Consider the following 25,394-nt stretch of genomic DNA (forward strand, 5'->3'; position numbering starts at 1 on the left):
ATATCACCTAAAAAACTAAACAAAGAAAGGGGAACTTCTTGTGTTATTTTTGAAAATTTCGCCCGATTTCAATTTCTCTTGATAATATTGTGGTATTTTACTATGTTTTTATTAGAAAAACATGTCTAAATACTTCTATTTTTTTAAAAAAAATTCAGTAATTATTTTTTACCTTTATTAATGTTTTTGTAAGAGAACTTTTAGAAAATTCATCTCTATTTTTGATTTTTTTTTTTAATTCCTGAGATTTTCCTGAGATTTTCATGAGAAAAATATATCTTGCGGACTATACCCAAGGAAAGCCTCACTGATTAACCCTGAGAACCATATTTGTCATTTGTGATTATGGGTTCAGCTGCAAATTTGCGAACTGTAGGTGCTTAGTTTTCCTTGGCTTGTAATCAGTACACTTTTTATCATCTTTCATATAACAATGTCAACAGGAAAAAATTTTTTGTAAGTGTTGGGTCTGCAACTAATTGATTTAGAGTTCAACTTACGTTTTAGAGTCTCACTTGGTGTTCTTAATTGTTTGTCCAGCTCAATTACCTTGGAACACACTTTTCTATTGAAATGAATTCGTTCGAGCATAGCCTGTTTCGCAAGCATGCTTCATTTAGTGTATACCCATGCATGGTTGCATTTGAAGTCACTACCAAATGGTTGTGTATGTTTAAATGATGTAGGAGGAAGAGGTTGAAGAATTGTGGGAATGCTTACAAAGGTATAAATTAGAAGCTAAATCATTGAAAAGAGAGGCCTTAGAGGAGCTGGAGAAACGTCAAAATGCAGAAGAATGTGCCATCGATGCAGTACGCAAGGTAACCCCAGCCTAGAGGACCCAGAAGCTCTGATCTGTTCAAATTTACTTAATGCAAAGTAAAAGATGTCTCAAAATGTTGAAAATATCCTAATATTGCATACATTTAAGAGCCAGTCTACAACATCAAACTCTGGGGTCTTTTTTACAGCCAATTTCCTTATCAACTTATCTGATTTTAGATGAATTCTAGGTAAGTATGTGAACAGTTACGATGGTTTTGAGGTTTTAGTTCTTTTGGCCGTACCAAATTCGATAAAAACCAATTAACAGTGTATTTAATCCTCAGCACCCTTGCATTTTTTTAGTCAATGCATTTATTTCTGACTAGAAGGAGGAAAAAATGTTTTTTGTAGAATTTCTTGTATTTGAATAATGTCTCCTGAGGTGGGCTCTTAAATACCAAACCATATATGGAGAGTTCAAACTGAGTGTGAATGGGAATAAGCACGGGTTTGTGGATGGTAATCAAATTTTTGTGCTTGATAGAACGTGCAACTAGTTATATGAGAGCAATGAAGTCCTGAAAATGTTTATGGTGACCCTATCACTTTTTAAAATGCAATGCTCAACTCAAGATTTCACATGCACAAATATGCTAAAACTCAAAGCAGTATCTTCCATATAATTTATGTTGTCTTTCATATAATTTATGTTAATGTCCCAAAGTAACTGAACTTTTACGTTTGGCCACCTCTAACTGCTGATTTGAATTGTTACTGCCTACTAAGTGAGAAGAGTGCCTGGGTGTTCAAACTCTGCGGTCATTCAAGAGACATGCATGGTCGCAATTACGTTATGATGTAGATAAAAAAAAAAAAATCATAGGCCGCTATGATGGCCATATAAGCACATGAACACACATACACATACCCAAAATGTGGCATTACATGCTATTTTTCTTCATAAACTTTTACTACTAGAAATGATTGTAAACCCCACGCAGTAATCAATTTCTCACTCATGAAATCTGGAATGATTCCTTTCATTGATAAAAATACGTAGCTCATTAAGAGCATACAACAGTGAGATACAATAAATAGAGAGGAGAAGGAGCCATTGGAGTCTCCAACGGCTGGAAAAACTAGCCGATGGAGAGTCCAATGGCTGGACTCTTTCAGCCAAATTCTGGCTGAAACCAAGAAAAATACAGAAAATAAGGAAAAGAAAAATAAAAATAAAAAGGTGAAAATTAAAATAAATGATAGAAGATAGAGCCTAGCTTAATGCATAAAATCATGCTACCTAAAACTTAAATAACATTGTCTTCTAACATCCTCCTCAAACTTACAGTGATATTACCGAAGTTTTGCCAAGAAGAAGCAAGAATCTTGCAGCTCCAAGTCCTTTAGTGAAGAAGTCATCAAGATGGAATTCCAACGGAACATATGGAAGTTCAATATGCTTCTTAAGAAACTTTTCTCTTACAAAATGACAATTTATCTCGATCTGTTTGGTTCTCTCATGGAATGTATGATTGTTTGCTATGTAAATCACACATTTATTGTCACAACATAACTTCACCAGCTCTTCGGTGTATATTCTCATGTCCTTGATAAGATTCTTCAACCAAAGGATCTCTATAGTAGTAGCAGCCATGGCTCAAAATTCTGCCTCAATAGATGATAGTGATATCTTTTGTTGTTTCTTGCATCCCTATAAGATCAAGGAGTCACCTAAAAACACACAAAATCTAGTAGTTGAATTTCTATCATTGGGATCTCTTCTCAGTCAGCATCTACATATGCAATCAAGTTAAGAATGGACGAAGAGGAGAGAAAGATTCGCTTGTTGATTGTGTTCTTAATGTCTCTGATGATCCTCATGAAAGCTTCCATGTGAATTGTGGTGGGTGCATTTTGAAACTGACTAACAATATGCACGACATGCGTTATATCAGGGCATGCGATGCTTAAATATGAAAGAGCTCCTACAAGTTGTCAACATGGTGTGGGAGTGTCCAACACTTCTCCATCATCTCTTCTTATTTTCACACCAAGTGCATCAGGAGTCTCAACCATCTTCTCATCCGTCAAACACTTGATCCATTAAGTTCTTCTAGTTTTGACTTTATAGATCCACCTACATCCTATGGTCCTTTTTCCTGTAGGTAAAGAAACAATTTCCCAAGTCTCATTACTTTCAAGAGCTTTAAGCTCATGGTTCATTACTTCAATCCAATTTCGAACTTCCTTAGCATTATGAAGGCTCATAAAAAGAATGATGTGCCATAAGACAAGCTCGGTATTTAGGAGAAAATGATTCATATGAAATAAATCTTTGGGGAGGCCAAATATGCCTTTGAGACCTTCTAGGACTGGATTGATTAGTTTCTTGAGTTGCATGACTCCTTCTCCTATAAACAATAATTTCTCTTGGAGGATCATCATTTCTAGGACTTCTCCAATTTCTTCAACTTGATCCTCATCATTAGAATCATCATCACCATCGAAATCAATCCATAAAAATGCATAATCTTCTAGCTGCTTGGATTTACTCTTAAAGCCATCTTCATCTTCCAAAAATATCACATTTCTAGTAACATAGACTTTATCTCTTCAATATCATAACATCTATAACCCTTTTGTGTTTCTGAGTAACCAATGAACACACAATTAATAGCTTTAGAGGAAAGTTTATCATTTTTGTCACTTACAAACATAATATTTACAGGCTTACAGCCAAAAACCTTAAGTCTATTATAATTTGGCTTAATATTGTATAATCTTTCAAATGGATAAATATGTTTCAAGATTTTGGTAGGCATTCTATTAATCAAGTAGGTTGATGTTAAAACAGCTTCAGCCCAAAAATTTTAGGAACATTTTTGGATAAGAGAAGTGCTCTTGCAGTTTCAATAATGTGCCTATGTTTTCGTTCAATTACTCCATTTTGTTGTGGAGTCTTTAGGCAAGATTTTTTTATGTATGATGCCTTTAGCTGTTTAAACTTTTCACTTGCCTTTGTTACTCAATTGGTTTCCTGTCAAGTGTTGTTACATGTCCCTTGAAAGTTTTAAAAGTTTTTATGGTCGTCCTTTGACTAGAAAAGAAAATATATTTTATATTATTTCTATAGATACTTAATACTGAAAACAACTTTCCGTTATGTGAACTTAGTTTTTGTTATATAAGTCTTCTTTCGTACCAACATTTTTACTTTATATACATACAATATATATTAAACACTTTCCTCTGAAAAAAAAAAAGATAATCCTGTACTTTTTTTTTAAACACCAAGTTGCATATTTTGAATATAAACTGATAATCTCATCTGTGTTGTCTTCTCATGAGTAATTGGTTGTTTTATCTTACTTGGAATTGCATGACATCACATACTGAGGCATTTGCTGGTGCTAAAAACTGTTGATGTTTCTTTGAAAAATCTGTTTTCATTTATTACACTTGTGATGGCTAGGGATTTCCAATATTTTCTGATCTTTATTGATTCATTTGAAAAACCTTGTGTCGATCATAAAGAACAAAGTACTTGAGTCAAGGGACCCTGAAGGGAGTATGTGTAAGATTTTGAGATATAACGCCAAACCATTGGATGGAATCTTTTGTAGATGCAAGGAGAGAAGAGGAGGAGGTGACTGCACGTGCAATAGAGAGAGAGAAAGGAAAAGAGGGCAGCAACCGTGGCCCTTCCTCATTGTTATTAATGTATCTTAATTTATGTTACAAGTAAATACAGAAAACAACAAATATTTACAAGTATGCCACCACCCATTATGTTTGGGTGTGTGGGCAAGATGGATCGGGTCTAGGCAGACCCGATCCAATTCGTACAATCTTAACAGCCCCCCTCAAGTTGTGCATGAGGTTTGATCATGCACAACTTGTTCTTCAATTCCTAGAAATGGTGCCCTGTGAGTCCCTTGGTAAAAAATCAGTTACTTGTTGAGACGTGGCTATATAAGTAGGAACAATCTCGGCTTCCTCGACCTTTTGACGAATGAAGTGTTGATAAATCTCTATATGCTTAGTGCGATTATGTAGAACAGGATTGAAAGCAATCTTGATCGCACTTTGGTTGTCACAAAATAAAGATGACTGAGCAATGAGAAGGGAGAGTTCCCCAAGCAGATGACGTAACCATGGGGCTTCAGCTATGCCTGCAACCATTGCCCTATATTCTGCCTCATTGCTAGATCTAGCAACTGCACGTTGTTTCCTGCTACTCCAACAAATAAGATTGGAATCAAGGAAGAGACAATAACTTGAAAGTGATCGTCTATCGTCTGGATCACCTGCCTAATCTGCATCAATGTAAGTGGAAATGTTATGTCCATTCAAAATATTTGACTGTCTTGTGTAAACGAGTCCATCCCCAAGAGTAGCCTTAAGGTGACGCAAAATGCGTTTGGCCTTTTGTGAGGGCATGCATAAATTGAGATACTTGATTCACTGCATACACTATGTCTGGACGTGTAAAGGTGAGATATTGCAACATGCCAACTATACTCCGATAGAAACTAGGATTTGAGTATGCATCACTCCCATAAGAGACATTCAGTTTTGTATTGAGAACACTAGGAGTATTTATGAGCTTGCAATTTGTCATACCTGTTCTATCTAGAATATCAAGAGTATATTTATGTTGTGTAAGAGTTAATGTGTCACCTTTTCTGTCAAGCTCAACACCCAAGAAATACAGTAGTTCGCCAAGATCCTTCATCTTGAATTCTTGTTTCAATACCTCCTTAACATGAGATATATGACATGAAGAATTTTTAGTAAGAACTATGTCATCTAAATATATGTGTAGCGAAGTGGTAACTTCACCCGCATGATATATGAATAAGGAATGATCAAGTAAACTTCGGAGAAAACCAGCCTATTGTATATGGAGAGAAAATCTATCGAACCATGAGCGAGATGCTTGCTTAAGACCATACAACGATTTTTGTAATTTGCACACCCACTGAGTTGGATCATTAGTAGCATAACTTGGGGGTTGTTTCATGTATACCTCTTCCTTTAGAAAGCCATGAAGGATGTAGAAACACACACCAAGATGGAGAGAAAGAGAAGGAACACACAATATACGTGGAAAACCTCAAAGAGAGGTGAAAAACCACGGAGAAGCTCTAACCTAGGTGCACAACTGCAACCCTAGGAGAGAGAAAATGTTATTCCACTTAATTCAACACTTACACATAAGGACAATATATAGAGGGAGAGAGGAGAAGCCGCCTAGGGTACCGAGCCCACCTCGGTACCCGCGCCCCATAGAACCGGGTCCAGATATGGACCCGGTTCCCACAACAACATATTCTAACACTCCCCCTCAAGCTTGGCATACATGTCAAACATGCCGAACTTGCTAACATTTTTTTCGAATGAAGAAGTACAAAGCCCTTTAGTTAGGACGTCTGCAACTTGATCTTCAGACTTCATATATGGCAGAATCAGCTCCTTTGAGTCAATGCGTTCCCGGATAAAGTGACGGTCAATCTCCACATGTTTGGTCCTGTCATGTAGAACTGGATTATTGGCAAGATTAATCGCAGACTTGTTGTCACAGTACATCTTCATTTTATCTTCCAGTTCCACACCAATATCAGTCAAAAGGATCTTCAGCCACAGCATCTCTGTAACTCCCATTGCAACAGCCCTGTACTCAGCCTCAGCACTAGACCTCGAACACACTTCTTGCCTCTTGCTTCTCCAAACAACTAGGTTACCTCCAAGAAAGATACAATACCCTGTAGTGGACCTCCTTGTGTCAGTGCAACCTGCCCAATCTGCATCTGAGTAGCCCTCAATAGTAAGTTTGTCTTGTCGAGTATACAGCAGTCCTTTTCCTGGGTCATTCTTTAGATATCCCAACACTCTTTCTGCACTCTTCCAGTGACAATCCGTGGGAGCATGCATAAATTGACTTAGCACATTTACCGCATACGTGATATCAGGGCGAGTAAGAGTAAGATAGATAAGCTTACCTACTAGCCTCTGATATCACCCTTTTCCTTCCTCATCCAGAATAGTGCCTGTCTTGATACTTATCTTAGTCCCCGATTCCATAGGAGTAAGATAGGGCCGACAACCAAGTTTACCTGTCTCCTTTAGTAAGTCAAGAGTGTACTTCCTTTGATTCATAACCAGCCCTGTCTCTGATCGAGCAATCTCTATCCCCAGAAAGTATCTCAGTTTACCCAGATCCTTGAGGTCGAATTCTTTAGCTAATCTCTCCTTCATCTTCCTGTTTTCTTCCTCATCACTGCCAGTGACAATCATATCATCAACGTAGACAAGGAGAAGACTCACCAGACCATCTCTCTGCTTTATGAATAGGGTATGATCTCCATTTCCTTGCTTGTACCCAGTAGACTTCATAACGATCCTTAGTCTCTCAAACCAAGCTCTCGGCGACTGCTTCAAGCCATACAAAGCTTTCTTGAGGTGACAACATTTTCCCTCTTGAACATACCTGGGAGGCATGCTCATATAGACTTCTTCCTCCAGATGGCCGTTCAAGAATGCATTTTTAACATCAAGCTGGTCCATGCGCCACTTCCTGTGCACAGCAAGAGCAAGAATAACCCTCACGGTCTTCAACTTTGCAACAGGGGCAAAGGTCTCAAGATAGTCAATCCCATACTTCTGGCTGAACCCCTTTGCAACCAGACGAGCTTTATATCGATCTATAGTGCCATCAGGTTTATACTTCACGTTGTACACCCACTTAGAGCCAACTAAGTGTGTCCCTTTAGGGATATCAACCACTTCCCATGTTTTGTTCTTAGCTAACGCACCCATCTCCTCCGTCATAGCATGTAACCACTTGGGATCATCCTTAGCATCATCCACCGACCTGGGAATAACAACTTTGGATAAGGTTGTGATAAAACATTTGTAATTTGTACTGAGCTTAGCATAAGAAACAAATCTCTGAATAGGGTGAGAAGTACATGACCTGGTGCCTTTGCGCAAAGCAATGGGGAGCTCTCCATTCGATGGACTTGGGTCATCCAGGGAGATCACGGGATTGGGATTGGTTCTATCCTCATCACCAACATCTTCCACTGTAGCTTTCTCCTTTCTGACATAAACCTGGCCAAACAAGTGATCCCTGGCAACAGTGGGCTGAGCATCCACCGTGACCCCTTCCATATAACTGCCCTTCTCATTACTGACCGTGACCGTGTCAATCACACTGGGACTAACCTTGTAGTCCAAAAACTCCATAAACTGAATCAGCTGATTAGAGGAATACTCTTCCCCTTTGTGCCCAATACACTCCCCCTGAAGAGGATTCACCGGAAAATACGACTCATGTTCATGAAATGTGACATCCCTCGAAACATACACTTTGGAAGTAGTGGGATCCACACATTTGTACCCCTTCTGAGTGGAAGAGTACCCCAAGAACACTCCTTTAATAGACCAGGGATCAAGCTTTTTGAGAGTAGGGCTATGATTATGCACAAAACAACTGCACCCAAAGACACGAGGAGTAGGAGGCCACGGATTCTGAGTGGGCCACAGGGTAGAATAAGGAGACTGACCATCCAACACCCTAGTAGGCATACGGTTAATGAGGTGTGCACTAGTGAGAAGTGCATCACCCCAATACCGCTTCGGAACATGGCGTTGGAACATAATGGCCCGGGTAACATTCAAAAGGTGACGATTTTTACGTTCAGCTATACCATTTTGAGGAGGGGTATAACTACAAGAGGTTTCATGAACAATACCCTTGCCTTTCAAGAAATCATCAAGGGATTGAGAGACATATTCCCTAGCATTATCCGTACGGAAAGCTTGAACAGTCGTATGGAATTGAGTCTCAACAAAGGCAACAAAGTTTTTCACAACTGCTGGAACCTGACTACGGTCTCGCAATAAGTACACGAACGTACATCTAGAGTAATCATCAATAAGCGTCAAAAATAGTGACAACCACCACACGTGGGTACTCCAGAAGGACCCCAAACATCGGAATGAACTAAGGCAAACGGATGAGTGGTTTTATTCAATGAGATAGGGTACGAAGCCCTGACATGTTTAGCCAATTGACACACTTCACAAGCGAAGGAGTCAATGGAAACAGAAGCAAACAAATGAGGAAACAACTTCTTTATTAACTGAAATGGGAGATGTCCAAGACGCTCGTGCCATCGCAGAACAGTAGATCTATCATTCACACCAGACAAGTGACCACTCGTGGCAGAAATCAATGCTGAAGCAACTTGTACCGGCAATCTGTAGAGCCCGTCAGTAACCGAACCAATCCCAATCTTCTTCCCCGTCACCAAGTCCTGCAGGGAACAATGATCAGCAGAGAAAATTAGATTACAGTTTAATTCTTTAGTAATACTGCTGACAGAGAGTAGGTTCACAGGAATATTTGGAACATGCAAGGCATTGTGGAGACGGTATTTGTTCAACAGGGACAAGCTCCCTTTCCCAGCCACAGAGATAGAAGACCCATCTGCCATAGACACGCGTTGCTTGCCAGAGGAAAGTTGATATTCTTGAAAGAGTTTAGAGTCCCCTGTCATGTGGTGAGTGGCTCCACTATCAACAATCCAATCACCAAGAGAAGGGTTACCTTGATCAGTCGAGGCAACGAGGGCTTGGGCTAGCTGAGCCCCTTCAGACGTGGAGGACTCCTCAGGGGTAGTAGATAGGCGGCTGATGTACGCCTGTAGCTCCTTGAGTTGAGCAGGGGACAGCTTGGACTTTGCACCACTAGAAGAATTGCTCTGACTGGAATCAGACACAGAAGGGCTACGCTTGCCAGAGGGAGGACGACCTCTGACCAGTCTCTTCTCGGGATGAAGATCCCAACAGAAATCCACCGAATGCCCCAACTTGTTGCAATGAGTGCAATGCCGGGCAGGACGCTGCCCAGTCCCAGAGGCACGGCTGACAAAGGCAGAAGGGCCATGACCGGTGTCAAGATGCATCACCTGGTGACGTTGTTCTTCAGACTCAACTCGGGCATATACTTCCTCTATCCCCGGAATTTCATCACCATTAAGAATTTGGCTACGAATAGACTCAAATTCATCCCGCAAGCCTCCCAGAAACAAAAACGTACGGTCCATCCATTCCTTTTCCCAGTAGAGGGAATGATCTGAACCGCACTTCCACTCATCAGTCACATGATAATCTAGCTCCTCCCATTTGGTCTTCAGGGCAGCATAGAAGGCAGCAACAGACAAATCACCCTGTGTCAGGGAGTAAATACTGCGTTTAATCTGATAGGTACGCAGATGTCTCTTCTTGCGACCATACATCTTCGCAAGCACAGTCCACATATCAAAAGAGGTCGGCTTCCGCAGAATGAGGGGCTGGATATCGGAGGACACGGAGCTGATAATCCAGACCTTCACTTGGCTGTCCTCCAACGCCCACGTTGCCCAATGAGGATCAGATTTGATGGGCGCAGGTTTGTCGCCAGTGATGTAAGAGAGACGCCCACGGCTAGTAATCCCAATCTCGAGAGCGGCAGACCAAGATAGGTAATTGTCCTTGGTCAGACGGATGGAGGTGACCTGGATCGGCACGTTCTCAGTCTTGGAAGCGCTGCCCGCGTCAAGAACAGCATCTTTTTGAGTCCCCATCGCGTCTGCCATCACAAACACGCACACAGCAACAAGAGGCACAGCGGCGAGAACTAGGCAGAGGCGACGGGAATGAGGCAGCGGCTACGAAAGGCAGGCGGCGACGTTCCTGGGCGACGCTGGGAACGATGGACGGCGACGGTGAAGGGCAGCGGTGGCGCGGGACGACGGCGGCGCTGAAGTGGGCAACGGCAGTGATGGACAACGGCAACGCAGCAGAGAACAACCGCGCCGGACGATGGCGGCGCCGCTGGCAGCGCTGGACGGTGGCGGCGCAGCTGGCAGCGCTGGACGGCGGCGGCGCAGCAGAGAGCGACGACGCAGCAGCGGCAGAGAAAAAAACGGAGAAAACAGCAGCGGCAAAAAACCGGCGGAAACACGACGATCACACCAACGATCTCTCACGCGTTGGCTCTGATACCATGTAGAAACACACACCAAGATGGAGAGAAAGAGAAGGAACACACAATATACGTGGAAAACCTCAAAGAGAGGTGAAAAACCACGGAGAAGCTCTAACCTAGGTGCACAACCGCAACCCTAGGAGAGAGAAAATGTTATTCCACTTAATTCAACACTTACACATAAGGACAATATATAGAGGGAGAGAGGAGAAGCCGCCTAGGGTACCGAGCCCACCTCGGTACCCGCGCCCCATAGAACCGGGTCCAGATATGGACCCGGTTCCCACAACAACATATTCTAACAAAGGAAAACATTTTTAACATTCAACCGATATAAAGTTCATCCATGTGAGACTGCAAGAGAGATGATAACACAGATTCGTTCCCATCTTGATGACTGGTCTGAAAGTCTCATCGTAATCTTTCTCATACTGCTGAGTGAAGCCTCTAGCCACAAGACGAGCCTTATATCTATCAATGCTGATCGTTCCCATCTTGATGACTGGACTGAAAGTCTCATCGTAATCTTCCCCATACTGCTGAGTGAAGCCTCTAGCCACAAGACGAGCCTTATATCTATCAATGCTGCCATCGAGTTTGTGCTTGAGTTTGTAAAGGGGAAAGGGTTGACGATTCCCTGGAAGCATAGAATGGGGAGTCCACCGATTTAGCACACGACTAGGCATACGATTAATCAAATATGCACTAGTAAGAACAACATCTCCCCAATAATGTTTTGGAAGATTCTTTTGAAACAAGAGGGCCCTGATGACATTAAGCAGCTGACGATCTTTCCTCTCAGCTACCCCATTTTGAGGAGGGGTGTAGCTGCAAGATGTCTCATGAACAATCCCCCTTTTTCGAAGGAAATCCTCTACAGCTTGACACACATACTCACGAGCATTATTAGACCGAAAGGTCTCAACATATCCTCTATATTGGGTCTCCACAAGAAGAATGAAGGTCTCTATGACATGAGGCACTTTGCTACGATCTTTCAGCAAATATATAAAGATACTCCTTGAGTAATCATCTATAAAGGTTATAAAGTACTGAAAACCACGACGGGTATGAATTCCCGAAGGCCCCCACACATCAGAATGGATCAATGAAAAAACTTCATTAGCACGACTGGTGGAAACAAGGTATGAAGCCCTAACATGTTTAGCAAATTGACATACATCACAAGATATCATAGATATGTCCAAACTAGAACATAAATAAGGAAATAACTGTTTCGAAACTCCAAAAGGGAAATGCCCAAGGTGTTCATGCTAATACAAAAACAACTGAAGACAATTCTCTCTTTTCTTTTCTGTTCTACTAACTGTTGTCATAAGAGCTGTGGCCACACAGATGGGTAGTCGATATAATCCTTTAGACACCAAACCAATCTCAATCCTCTTCCTTGTCACCAAGTTCTGCAAAACACAATGATTTGCAGAGAATATGAGTTCACAATTCAGCTCCTTTGTAATCTTGTTGACAGACAAAAGATTCAAGGGAAGATGAGGAACATGTAAGGCCCCATGCACTAAAAATTTGTTTAGCAAAGAAAAACTCTCTTTTCCTGCCACAGAGGTAAAGGAACCATTGGCAAGAGAAACACGTTCCTTTCCAGACAAGAGCTTATACTCATGGAAGAGGTTAGGATTGCTAGTCATGTGGTGAGTGGCACCACTGTCAACAATCTATTCTCCCATACAAGAATTACCTTTTTTCTCCATAAATGGCAAGAGCATGGTTAACCTTCACATCATCTAACACTTTGGCCTGACCGACATCAATCCGACTTAGATAAGCACGGAGCTCGCGGATCTGTTCAGCAGAGATAGAGGCTTTCCCTCCACTAGAATTGGTAGCATCAGAAATAGACTTCTTCCCACTATAAGACCTCCCTCGACTATTCTTCTCTTTAGGATGGAGGTCCCAACAAAATTCCATGGTATGACCAGTCTTCTTGCAGTGAGTGCACTTGCGAGGAGGTGAGGCAGCTCTCATAGGGGCACGACTAACAAGAGCACACCTCTCATTATACGAGATGTGATCCCCCTTTCTCCCAGTAATAACAAGACGGCCTTGCTTCTTCTGGCCATACATCTGCTCAAGAATAACCCACATATCTCTCAAAGTCCTCTTGCGAAGAATGATGGGTTGAATCTTGGATGACACAGAGTTGAAAATCTAAGTTTTAACTTGGTTGTCCTCAAGAAACCATGTGTCCCAAGCAATGCTAGTTTCAGCCGGTTCAATCTTCCTCCCGTTAACATAAGCAATTTGTCTCCGACCAGCAATCCCCATAGTGATTGTTGCAGACCATTGAAGGTAATTTTCCTTGGTGAGGTGAATGGTAGTAACTTGAACTGGAATATTCCCAGTTCTAGACGCCCCAACATCAGCCTGGTCTGTGTTGACAGTAGACGAAGAAGCTTCTGCCATGACCAAGAATCAGCGCTGCAGTAGAAGACAAAAAATCACACTGCAAAAACAAGGGCAGCGGAGTAGGAGCGGCAGCAAGCAAGGCGGTGGCCAGCAGACACCGAGCCGCGGCACTGGGCAGTGCTGGACAGAAAAGCAGAAGGACGACGGAGGCACGGGCGATGTAGGGCACAAAAAACCATCGTCATGAACAAAGGCAGACGAGTGGCAAAAAACATAGTCGACCCCCCCCCCCCCAAAAACGCTGGAACTTCACGGCGGCAGAGCAACGGTGACTGGCAGACAGAAGATGACCACAACCGGAACTTCACAGCGGCAACAGGGAACAACACAGAGAGACGACGATGGGAGCAATAACAGAGACACGGTGGACGAAGACGGGAGACGAGAGGCGACGACACAGGAAGCAACGTCGTGGCCGACAGAAGCCGACGATGCAGGAGGCGACGCTGTGGCTGCAAGAGAGAGAGCGAAACGTCGGGTCAAAAAATCCTTTTTCAGAGATTCAGCTCTGATACCATGTAGAAACAAAACGAAGAGAAGAACACGATGTTACGTGGACAAACCCTCAACAAGACGGAAAAAACCATGGGTGAGGGAGGACTAGTGCCCACTAGCAGCCAGACACACTCTCTCTTAAAATGCCACTCACACCAAAATTAGGGTTTACAATGACATAAGTACACTGGACCGGGTCCAGGTCCAGACCGTACATTAAAACACGTCAACAGTTTGTATCATCTACAAGTTTAGAAATGGAAATAATATTCTTTTTGATTTTTGGAGCAAAAACAACATTTGACAAAGATAGTGGAAATGGTGATGTTTGAAGAGAAATTTGTGCATTCCCAACATGTGTGATATGATGAAAACTTCTGTCACCTATAACTATATTACTTTTATTAGAATAAGGAAAAAGATCATGTAACCTACCAGCATTTGCAGTTATATGAGTAGTTATATGAGTAGCAACACTTGAATCCAAATATCATTCACGTTGATCATTTTGTTTCATCGTCATCTTGGAGAGAGCAATCATTAATATTTGTTGCACATCAGTTGGTGGGAGTTTGACATTCTGTTCAACTTCAAGTTTATTGCCTCTGTTTTGTGGGTTGAACCAGCAATTTGCTTTGATGTGACCCTTCTTGTTACATTGGAAACATGTTGGCACTTGCTTTGTTGTATTGGTCTGAAATCTTCCTGTAACACTCGGTGTTGGCAAAATACCTTGGCCATTTTGTCCAATGTGCCCACGATTCATGCCTCCTTGATGAACCCCCTTTCCTCTTCTATGACCTGCAGCAGCTTCAATAACTAAAACATTGTGGGAGGTATGTGTGATTAGGTCCCTAACATTGATGTAGTGGAGCATAAGCAACTACGTGGAAGTTGCGCGTGGGAGTTGCTGTGGAATATATATATATTTTTGGCACGTGGAAGAGTACCTGCAAGGGGTTCATATTTTTTTTTTCAGATCTGGCACGTGGAAGACTACAAGGGACTGTATCAGAAATTTCTTGGTTATCGCTATTGAAGAAGAAGTTCAGGCCATATCACTTTGGTATCAGATTTGATACAGGTTTTCTCTTTCTTTTAAATCATATTGCTGTCCTTGAACCAAATCTCTAGATTTGTTTTTGCTGGCTGCTGATGTTCTATACATGAGGCCGTTCCTGTGTGGGAGATGAGTCAGATGACCAGATCAGTTCTGGATTTCTGGAACATATCAGATCTGATAAAAACGACCAATATCTGGATTTTGATACATTGAAACCGTGACATAAATAGAAATATATATATGCGCAGCTGTGTGGGAGTCTACGTTGGTTAATGCCTTAGGGACTGCTCTCAATGAATGCTGCGGCAGTCAATGCTGCAAATTTTTTTTTGATGTTAGTTTGATGATGCAGAATTTTTCTCTGTTGTTGTGGAAGTGCTGAGTAGTCAGTTAGCAAAGGGACAACAAAGTATTTGTTCTTGTTTAGAAGAAGTGTTGCGTATCTAATTTTTACTTTTGTTGTGTGGTGTTGGACAACTGTTTAGTGCTAATCAGTCTCATTTTTCTCTATATATATTCTTCTCAATTTTTGGGCTGAACTCTTGTGGACAAATTTACAATGGCTGAAAATTTCAAACCTTATTTCTCTCATGAGTTTAAAATTGGAGGTTATGGGAGATTTCAGTGCACCTATTGTGCGAAAAAAGGGCATTTGGAAGACAGATGTTGGGATAAACATGGTCATCCTTTCGCTGCATCCTTAGGAAGAAGTGTTGCATCTAAGCATGGCAAGAATTCTTTACAGTCTTATTGGACCTGTCGAGGCAGCTTCATCAATAGTAGAGGAGTCTTTATCTTCTTCCCATCCTGAGACTGTGACTATGAATATCAACAAGTCAGAGTATGAGGAGTTCTTATCATACAGATCTATTCAGTTGTCAGCCTCTACAGTTATTATAGGCACTGCTATGTCTGTGGATACTGCTCCACATGATACAAGTATTACTTGGATTATTGATTCAGGAGCATCGATGCACTTTTGTAGTAGACCTTCTATGTTTACCGTGCTACACTCATTAACTTAGACACATCATGTGAGACTTGCAGATGGTAGATGGTCTCCTATCATGGGTTATGAAGATATTAAGATTTCTAAGTCTATGACAATTCCTAATGTGTTATATGCTCCTAAGTTTCCCACTAATCTTTTATCAGTTGGACAATTGATTAATGATTTACATTGTCGTATTACATTTGATTATGGTGTATGCTCATTTCAAGACTTGCAAACTGGGAAGACGATTGGTGGAGGCTATGAGAAAGGGGGCATCTATTTCCTGTCTGATTCTGTAGGTATTGCAACTTTCTCGACTTCTTCATTGTCCTCCTCATTCTAGTGGCATCTCAGGCTTGGTCATCAATCTGTCTCCAAGCTCCGTTACTTGCTTCCTCATCTATCAGTACCATAGTCATTCCAGTGTGAAGCCTGTCAACTTGGCAAGCACACCCGAAACAGTTACCCATCGAGTCTTAGTCCGTCCAGTTGTAGACTATTTGATCTTCTTCATCTTGATGTGTGGGGTCTTAGCAGAGTTGCTAGTAGGTCTAGATTTCGTTATTTCCTTGTCATAGTTGATGATTATTCTTGAGTCACTTGGATTTTCCTTTTGAAAGAAATATTTGAAGTCATATGTACTATCAAGAACCTTATTATTGAAATAAAGACTCAGTTTGGTATTCTTGTTAAAAGCATTCGCACTGATAACGCTCTTGAGTTCAAGGCATCTACCTTAATGAAGTTTTACTCTGATAATGACATTTCTCATCAGTTTACTTGTCCTCATACCTCCCAGCAAAATGGAGTAGCTGAGCGAAAACATCGCCAACTTTTAAATGTGGCTCGTTCCCTTATGCTTCATACTAATCTGCCTACATATTTTTGGGGAGATGCCATTCTCACTGCCTGTTACTTGACCAACCGTTTACCTTCATCTTTTATTGACAACCAGGTTCTCATTAAACTTGTGCACTCACAAAGACCCTTATTTCCAATAGCTCCCAAAGTATTTGGTTGCACATGCTTTGTTCACATACTTGGACCCACACGTGATAAATTAGGAGTCCAAGCCATTAAATGTATCTTTATTAGCTACTGCAGAAACCATAAAGGCTACAAATGCTTTGATCTCTTGATTCAAAAAGAGTATATAAGTGCGGATGTCACATTCTTTGGGTCTCAGCCTTATTATAGTCCCTCTCCCACCTCTACTGAGATGCCACCGTCACCTAACCCACTACCTATTCCTCCTATTCCTTTGGAGTCATTCTCATTTGAGTCTCTTTCTAGAGATTTTCCTGCTGTAGTGTCCAAGTTTCGTGATCCTCCGCTGGTCTACACCCTTCGACAGGACCCTTTTCATGTTCTTTCTCCAACCACTTCTGAGGAGGTAAGTATATCTGAAGTGAGTAGACCTAGTCCATCTGATTCCTGTCAGGACTTACCTATTGCTCTTCGCAAAGGTAAGCGACAATGTACTCTGCATCCTATATTTCATTTTGTTTCTACCGACGGTGTTGGTAAAAGTATGCAACAGTTTATTCAAGCTCTAACTGCCCATGCAGTTCCTACTTGTCACCAACAGACTTTCTTAGATACTCAGTGGAAACGGGCTATGCAAGATGAGATGGATGCATTAGTTCAGCAAGGCACCTGAGAACTTGTTGATCCTCCTTATAATTGTGACATTGTTGGCTCCAAGTGGGTATTCACAGTGAAATATAATTCTGATGGTTCTATAGAAAGATACAAAGCTCGGTTGGTTGCTAAGGGCTACACGCAGACTTGCGGGGTTGATTTCTTTGAGACTTTCTCTCCTGTTTCTCGGTTGGGAACCATTCGGTTTATCATCTCTGTGGTTGTATACCATGACTGGCACATGTATCAGTTTGATGTCAAAAATGCCTTTTTGTATGGTGATCTTGATGAGACTATCTATATGCAACAACCACCAGGGTTTGAACGACAGGGGGAGTGTGTGAAGAAAGCCATTTATGGACTCAAGTAAAGTCCTCGTGCGTGGTTTCACAAGTTCTCTGAAGTAGTCTCAAATTGTGGCTTTGCGAGATCTCCTCTTGATCATTCTCTGTTTATCAAGAAGACTTCCAGGGGTATGACCATTTTAATGGTTTATGTTGATGATATTATCCAGACAGGTGACTCCGATCAAGAAATTTCTGATACAAAGCTATTTCTTCAAAAACACTTTGTGACGAAAGATCTTGGTCCATTACGATATTTCTTGGGAATAGAGGTTGCTCGCAACAGGGAAGGTGTAGTTCTCTCTCAACGGAAGTATGTTTTTGATTTATTGCAGGACACCGGGATGCTAGGAGCTAAACCAGCTAATCTACCTATGAATCCACACATACATCTTCATGATGACCAATCAGAATTAGTGGATTCTCAATCATATAGATCTCTTATTGGAAACCTCCTCTATGTTACTGTGACAAGACCAGACATTAGCTTTGCAGTGGGGAAGCTAAGTCAATTTATGGAAAAACCTAAGAAAGTTCATTGGGATGCAGCTTTAATGGTTGTCAAATGTCTGAAATCGTCTCATGGCAAAGGGCTTTTGTTCACAAAAGGCAAGACCCTGGAAGTGGAAGCCTATAGTGATGCTGATTATGATGGCTCAGTCGAAGACAGGAAATCTACCATAGGATTATGTGTATTTGTGGGAGACAACCTTATATCTTGGAGGAGCAAAAAGTAAGGTGTGGTATCAAGATCTAGTGCAGAATCCGAGTACAAAGCTATGACTCAAACTGCCGCTGAAATGACTTGGGCTAAATCCATGCTATCTAGCCTAAGTGTGTCGATTCCGCTTCCCATGAAAATGTATTGTGACAATCGAGCAGCCACGTACATTGCAAACAATCCAGTTTTCCATGAGAGAACTAAACATATTGAAGTGGACTGCCATTACATTCGAGATCTCGTTTAAGGAGGAACCATTGTCACTATTCATGTACCATCAAAAGATCAAGCTGCAGATGTCTTCACTAAAGCTCTTCCTATTGGTGATTTCTCTAGATGTTGTGACAGGCTGAGCATGTTTAATATGTATGCTCCAGCTTGAGGGGAAGTGTTGAATTAGAAGAGTTTATGTTTTTAGGTGGTTCTTTGTAATATTTAATAGTTACGAGGTCTCTTTAAACATTTCTCTATTTTTGGTTGATGTAATTTGTAAATCCCTTTTCTACCCTAATCTCTTTATTATGGAGGTTAGGGTTAGTGAATGATTAAAAGTTTTCTCTCTCAAAAGACTGTCGGCTGCAACAGAAACAATTACAAAAATTACAATCATGACCCTGTCTAGACAAATGTGATCAGACATAGTTAGACGTGTTGGATCTGGATCAGATTAGATCCAACATCTTATCATGTTGTTGCCTCAACAGTGATATGAGGTTTGTGATTACCTCGGTTGCATGTTTTTTTAATTTCCTTGATTTGGTGCATTATGGAGAATGTTGTCCGGTTGTTGCCAATTAAGGGGTTTGTTGTTTTCTCTAGTCTGTTGATGTTTTACCAGGTTGTGAACGGCTGGATGCTGAAGCTTGTCTAAATGAATACCATAATGTTGAGTAGACCATTTCAAAAATCTCTTTATAAAGTGTCTTCTTGTGAAACTATCTTTGTTTTTCTCTTTCAGCTTGAAAGTTTTTATGTGTGCTCTTCATAAGCAAGTTGGCATCATCAAGTGATTTTGGAAGTTTCAATCACTGTTTCAGCTCCAGTTAACGTGGACTGTGAAGTCAGCATTGGAGAAATCAAAGTCTAATAAAATTCAAGAATGAAAGTTATCAGCTGTTTTATGTCATGGAGATTGCCTCAGCAGATTGTCTTGGTGCTTCATGTTTTTGCTTTTCTAGAATTCTAATTAGATTGATGGGAGTTCAGTATTTAACTCATGACTCTTTGAAGCAGTTCTGCAATGAGAACGTCATCTTTCCAAACTTTCGGTGATGACACCATAAGTTTAAAAGGGGGGGTGGGGGTGTGTTGGATATATATGTAACTACACATATATCTTTCAGGTTTATATACGTACCTATATTCAATATGTTGATTTTGTATATAGGACTTTTTGTAGTTTTTATTTTTGTATCTCTTTTATTTTTCTATTCCTTTGTATGAGTTATTGGAGTCCCCAACGGCTACAATTCTAGCCGTTGAGTCCTCCAACAGCTCTTCTGATGCAAGAAGAATTAAGATTAAAGAATCTTAATCCAACTGCATTCACAGCTAAACTAAAACTAAACTTAAACTAACTAAACTAAACTAAAACTAACTAAAACTCAAGCAAATGAACAAGGAACAAGAAGAACAGACGAAGGAGAATAAGAAAATACTTCATATCATTCAAACTGATTGATCCCTTACAAAATGATCCAAAGTCCCCTTTTATAGAGAAAGGGATGGATTTCGGATCTGGATCCATTTAATAAGTACCAAACATATAATTAGATCCATTACATGATTTGATTATGCTTCCATCTTGCATCAGACTCCCCTAGTTGAAGAAGAGTCGTCCTCGACGAGTTTAAATCCTTAATTCTGCCAAAATGTTTCTTCACCTTAGAAGGTTTGGATCTGCTGAACAAAAAGGACCAACCGCTCCCCTAGTTGGTGGTCCGCTCACTTTTCCTGAAGATGATCAAGGTGGCGGATCAGGTGGTGGCTTTGGAGAAGAAGCACAGGCTTGGATATGATCTATGGGCATTCCTGATTCAAATCCAGTCTCAAGTGATGGAAAGAACTGGTTTGGATCCAAATTTGAACTCTTATACCCGTGAATCGGGCGATATGGACCCGAACCGGGTCCAAAACTTGGTTTGACTTGAACCGGTCCCAAAAGGAACCGGTCCAAACCCACGAGCGCCTTGAGCGGAAGCTCGAGGCGCCGTTCGAGTTTCCCCCTTTCTGCCTCAAACAGAGGCGGAAGGGGCAAACCAGAGGGCGGAGGGTGGGCGCCCACTGCCACCCAACCATCCCATCTAAGTGCGGAAGGCGGAGGGGCTGGTTTGGGTGGCGACACCTTCAAACTTTGCCCACAAGGTATTCTGCGAGTGCAGGCGGCATTCTCTGCACTACAACCGGCCGGCGACGGGAACGGTGACATCCGCCGCCCCTCTCCTTGCCCCCCCAAAGTGACTGGCAACCCTGATGCGGCAGACGCTTCCTTAGCCGGACAAGGCATCCTCGTCCGTTCACCGGCGTGCAGACTAGCGACGGTCGAATCCACGGCTGAACCCATCGCCTGTTGATGGGAGGAAGACACAGACGAATGCAAGGGAACGCCGGCCGGCAATGGTGCTTCGACAGGAAACCCTTCAACTGATGCAAAGTCACGATCCCAGATTTCCCCCAAAACCCCAACGCCTCTCGCAAGGTAATCCTGCGACCGTTTGCCTCCTTCAGCTCCCAATGCACAGATGTTGGGAGTACAGTTTGCAGCAGGAAACGCCTGCAGATTCTCATTTTTGTTTTGCGTGTTATGCAAAACCAAGCAAAGCATTCCTTTGATTTCATCAATATTTCTGGTTACGACAGCAAGATCCTGCCTCATACGAGTGATTTCAGAGTCATGCTTCGCCAGAGTCTGTTGTACAACTTCTAGCTTATCTTCTTCCGTTTGCACGATTTCGGTTTGATTTTTCTCATTTACATTTGATGCAGGCTCTGTAACTCTTGTTCCTGTAGCAGCAACACGTTTAACTTTTCTTTTTCCTTTGGTTCTTTTGCAGCCATTTCTCTTGTAGCCACAGCAAGACAGGGCAGGGACGAAGCCTTGCTCCGATACCAATTGATGCAAGAAGAATTAAGATTAAAGAATCTTAATCTGACTGCATTCACAGCTAAACTAAAACTAAACTTAAACTAACTAAACTAAACTAAAACTAACTAAAACTCAAGCAAATGAACAAGGAACAAGAAGAACAGACGAAGGAGAATAAGAAAATACTTCATATCATTCAAACTGATTGATCCCTTACAAAATGATCCAAAGTCCCCTTTTATAGAGAAAGGGATGGATTTCGGATCTGGATCCATTTAATAAGTGCCAAACATATAATTAGATCCATTACATGATTTGATTATGCTTCCATCTTGCATCATCTTCACTGTCTTATCTAAACCCCTTGTGACATATTCTTAAATGAGGCTGCCTTACAGCCCTTGTTCTTTAATAAAATTTCTCTTCAGCCATATGATTCCTTGTTGAGCTTTGATGCCTGTTTGAGCTGGTCTTTGTTTGGTATAGTGCTGTGACGCACTGTGTGGCCTTAGTGCCATTATTGTAAATTGGTTGCTGCTGTTTTGACTTGTTCATTGTACCTTAGAGCACTGGTAGCTGTTTGGATCCTCTTGATAAGTATAGATTTGTATCTATACTTGAAGATTAAATGTGGTCCTTGAAGGATTCTTCAAGATCTTGGATATTTCTAACTCCCCTTGCTGTAAGTTTGAGATTTTGATCTGTAGGTTCCATTTATGAGTCACATATGATATTACCTTATGCCATTCAATAACCAGTCCAACTTTTTATATCTGGTCCCACACTGGCAAGTTGTAAATTCTGTTGCTTTCCTTCTGATTTTGTATTTGTCCACAGGCAAGACAAGCAGATAGGCTAAGAAAGGAAGCAGAGGAATGTGCAGAGAAGATGGCAAAAAAGATGATGGAGATGGAGAGCATGATCACAGAGCTAAGGAATGAGAATGCTTCTCTCAGGACACACACTGCAGGTCTGGAACAAGAAGTAGAAATCAAAAGCCAAGAACTAAAAGAAGCGATGGATGAGAGGCAGAAGACTGAAATTCAAATTGCAGTTCTAGACCATGATCTGAGAATTAAAAGTGAAAAGCTACAAGAGGCTGTGGAGGAACTAGCAAAATTCAGAAGGGAGGAGTTACAAACTGAGAGTTTCATCGAGTTCACACTTGATGAGCTAAGAAATGCAACACATGGTTTTGATGAGAACTTGGTAATTGGTGCAGGAGGTTTTGGAACAGTTTATAGGGGGCAGGTCCACTATACGGCTGTTGCCATCAAGAAGCTCAACCCTGGGAGCACGGAGGGGGCAAAACAGTTCAAACAAGAGGTAAATATGCTAATTGACGAAGGCTGAATAATCTTGGCAAATGAATCATATAATTTATCTTTCTGCAGCACACTATGGTAGTTTTTGGCCTGTTAGTTTGTGGGGCTTGTGTCAGCAATTATAACTAAGATCCCCTTGTATAGGATAAGGCTCGTTGATCATCGGCTTGCCATTGATGTCACTCTGTTCTGTTTCAGATACTTGCTTTAACAAAACTGAGACATCCACACCTTGTCACATTAATTGGTGCTTGTTCTGAAGAACATTGCCTTGTCTATGAGCTCTTAATAAATGGAAGCCTAGAGGATCGTCTCTTCGGCAATCATAAAGAGCAGATATTTTGGTGGAAAGATCGACTTCGAGTAGCAGCGGAGGTTTGCTTGGGGCTTCTTTTTCTTCATTCCAATTCTATGGTACATGGTGATGTGAAGCCTGCGAACATCTTGCTAGATGCTAACAACAAGGCCAAGATTGCAGATTTTGGGATTTGTCGGTTTCTCCCCAAGCCTCAAAGGGAGTCCACTAGCACAGTTTGTAAATACACTGACCCAAGGGGAACCAAGGTGTACATGGACCCCGAGTTCATGAGCTCTGGAAAATTGACATACAAGTCTGATGTTTATGCATTTGGTATCATTCTTATGCAATTACTCACCAGAAAACCTGGTTTTGGATTGCCAAGTGAAGTTGGAAAAGCTTTGAATAACAGTGCATTACACAAAATCTTAGATCATGATGCAGGAAACTGGCCTATGGGTGAAACTTCACAGCTGGCGAATTTGGCACTGCAGTGCTGTGAGCTGAGGCAGAAGTGCAGACCTGACTTGGAAACCGATGTCTGGAAGTTCCTACAACGCTATTTGTAGTGTATTTTATGTTATTCACTAGTTTATACATTCATGGTACTTTTTATGTCAATATCTATTGTATATCATGTATCATAATATCTCAAAAAAATAGTCTTGTACTATAGGGTAAATTTGTTCATTCTTATATCGATGATTGCTATTCCAAGAAATATATTTGGAATGATTCAAATCAGAGCCATTTCTTTTTCTCAACAATCTATAACGTACTAACCATTCTTCTTGTATTGCCCACCATTTTTTTTTCTCCAATCAAGATACCTGGGTATTTGGGCACCTCCCCTTGTTAAGAAGTGTACATATATTCAACAAGTTTAAGGATATCTAAGTCTGGAGGATCATCCTTACAGCATTTGCTCTCTCCCTGCTTGAGAAGGCAATTGAGCAGACGAGAAAAATGCAAAAGACCTCCCTGTACTTGTTGGAGTCCACAGCTGGAGCCAGCTCTGTAGTACCGGTAATCGGGTCAGGTTGTTCAACGCCTGTAGCGTTGGAAGAAGAGTAATTTTCGTTGGGCAGTACCGGCTGGGTAGAATTGAAAATTCAGGCTTGATAAATTTAATTTTTGTTGTGATGCACCTGCTAGGGTAAAATTTAAATTTGAAAGAACTGCAAAAGTGCCAACATTTGGGTGTTTTACAAATCACTCAGCTTCGACCTCACAATTGGTGAGGATGATTCGCAAACGACGTCCTTTTACTTTATTTAAGCAAGACCTGGGTGCAGAAAAATGATGAGTCTACGTTAGCTATCCGGTCAGAATTCAACCGTCCATTAATTAGTCTATTATCCCATCTCGCACTGCTTGACTACCAATCTTGCCCTTCTCTCTCTCTAGAGAGAGAGACCCCAAAGAAAGACCTCGTTCCAACTTCCAAGCATACCACACCGCCCATTACTTTGTGCAAAGACAGATACCCCAAGTGACACAAAACTGCAGCAAGCAGGCCCCGTGATGATGTCTCCTAGGAACGAGTGCCGCCTCACATTGACTGCCGGAGATTGCCATAGGACTGATAAACCGTTGCATGATGAGTGCACAATGGATGCCACCACTTTACCGCTAGCACCACATTCTTCATCTTAGTGGAGGGGATGCTAACGCCACTGTGTGCCAATGGCTTTGGTACCTTCGACCAGCCCATAAGATGCTGCTTCAATTGGCCTGACCTGTCTTACCATAAGAAGTTTCTTTTCAAAGTCTCCATATGTTGAACGGCACGACACCAAATGAAATGTACGCGCATCAAGTGCTAAGGAATGGAACTAAGGACATGCTTGATTAAAGTCAGCAACCAGCCTGGGATAGGTATCGTCCTCGTCAAACGGAAAGTTTGGTTTGTAACATTAATTGTCGCCCCAAATAAGTGAATGTAGACTCCAGAGGGGCAGAATTGAAAACCTTCGTGGCAACCACTTGGCTGTGCATCCTCATTAACCACCATGAGCACGCCTTTGGCTTCATTAACCTCAATGTTTGTCAATCCAAAAAACACTATTCCAATAGTTAACATGATAATCATTTCCTGCAGAGATGCTTCACCAAACAAAAGTACATCGTCTGCATATTGAAGTAGGTTCCCTGAGGAACCGCCGAATGCTTTCGGGAACAAAAT

General features: G+C 41.6%; 1 protein-coding gene across 1 annotated transcript in view; it reads left to right on the top strand.

Annotated features, from left to right (window-relative positions):
- The window catches only part of LOC116266320 (U-box domain-containing protein 33-like), a 38,249-nt gene extending 14,296 nt beyond the window's left edge, over positions 1-23,953 (top strand). Inside the window, exons 5-7 of the mRNA XM_031647484.2 lie at positions 687-821; positions 22,424-22,912; positions 23,110-23,953. Of these exons, the coding sequence (XP_031503344.1) occupies positions 687-821; positions 22,424-22,912; positions 23,110-23,778 (1,293 nt within the window). The 3' untranslated portion in view covers positions 23,779-23,953. The remainder of the gene's footprint in view (positions 1-686; positions 822-22,423; positions 22,913-23,109) is intronic.
- The last annotated feature ends 1,441 nt before the right edge of the window (positions 23,954-25,394 follow it).

Source organism: Nymphaea colorata, chromosome 12 (assembly GCF_008831285.2).
Source record: "Nymphaea colorata isolate Beijing-Zhang1983 chromosome 12, ASM883128v2, whole genome shotgun sequence".
In the NCBI taxonomy this organism is placed as follows: Eukaryota; Viridiplantae; Streptophyta; class Magnoliopsida; order Nymphaeales; family Nymphaeaceae; genus Nymphaea; species Nymphaea colorata.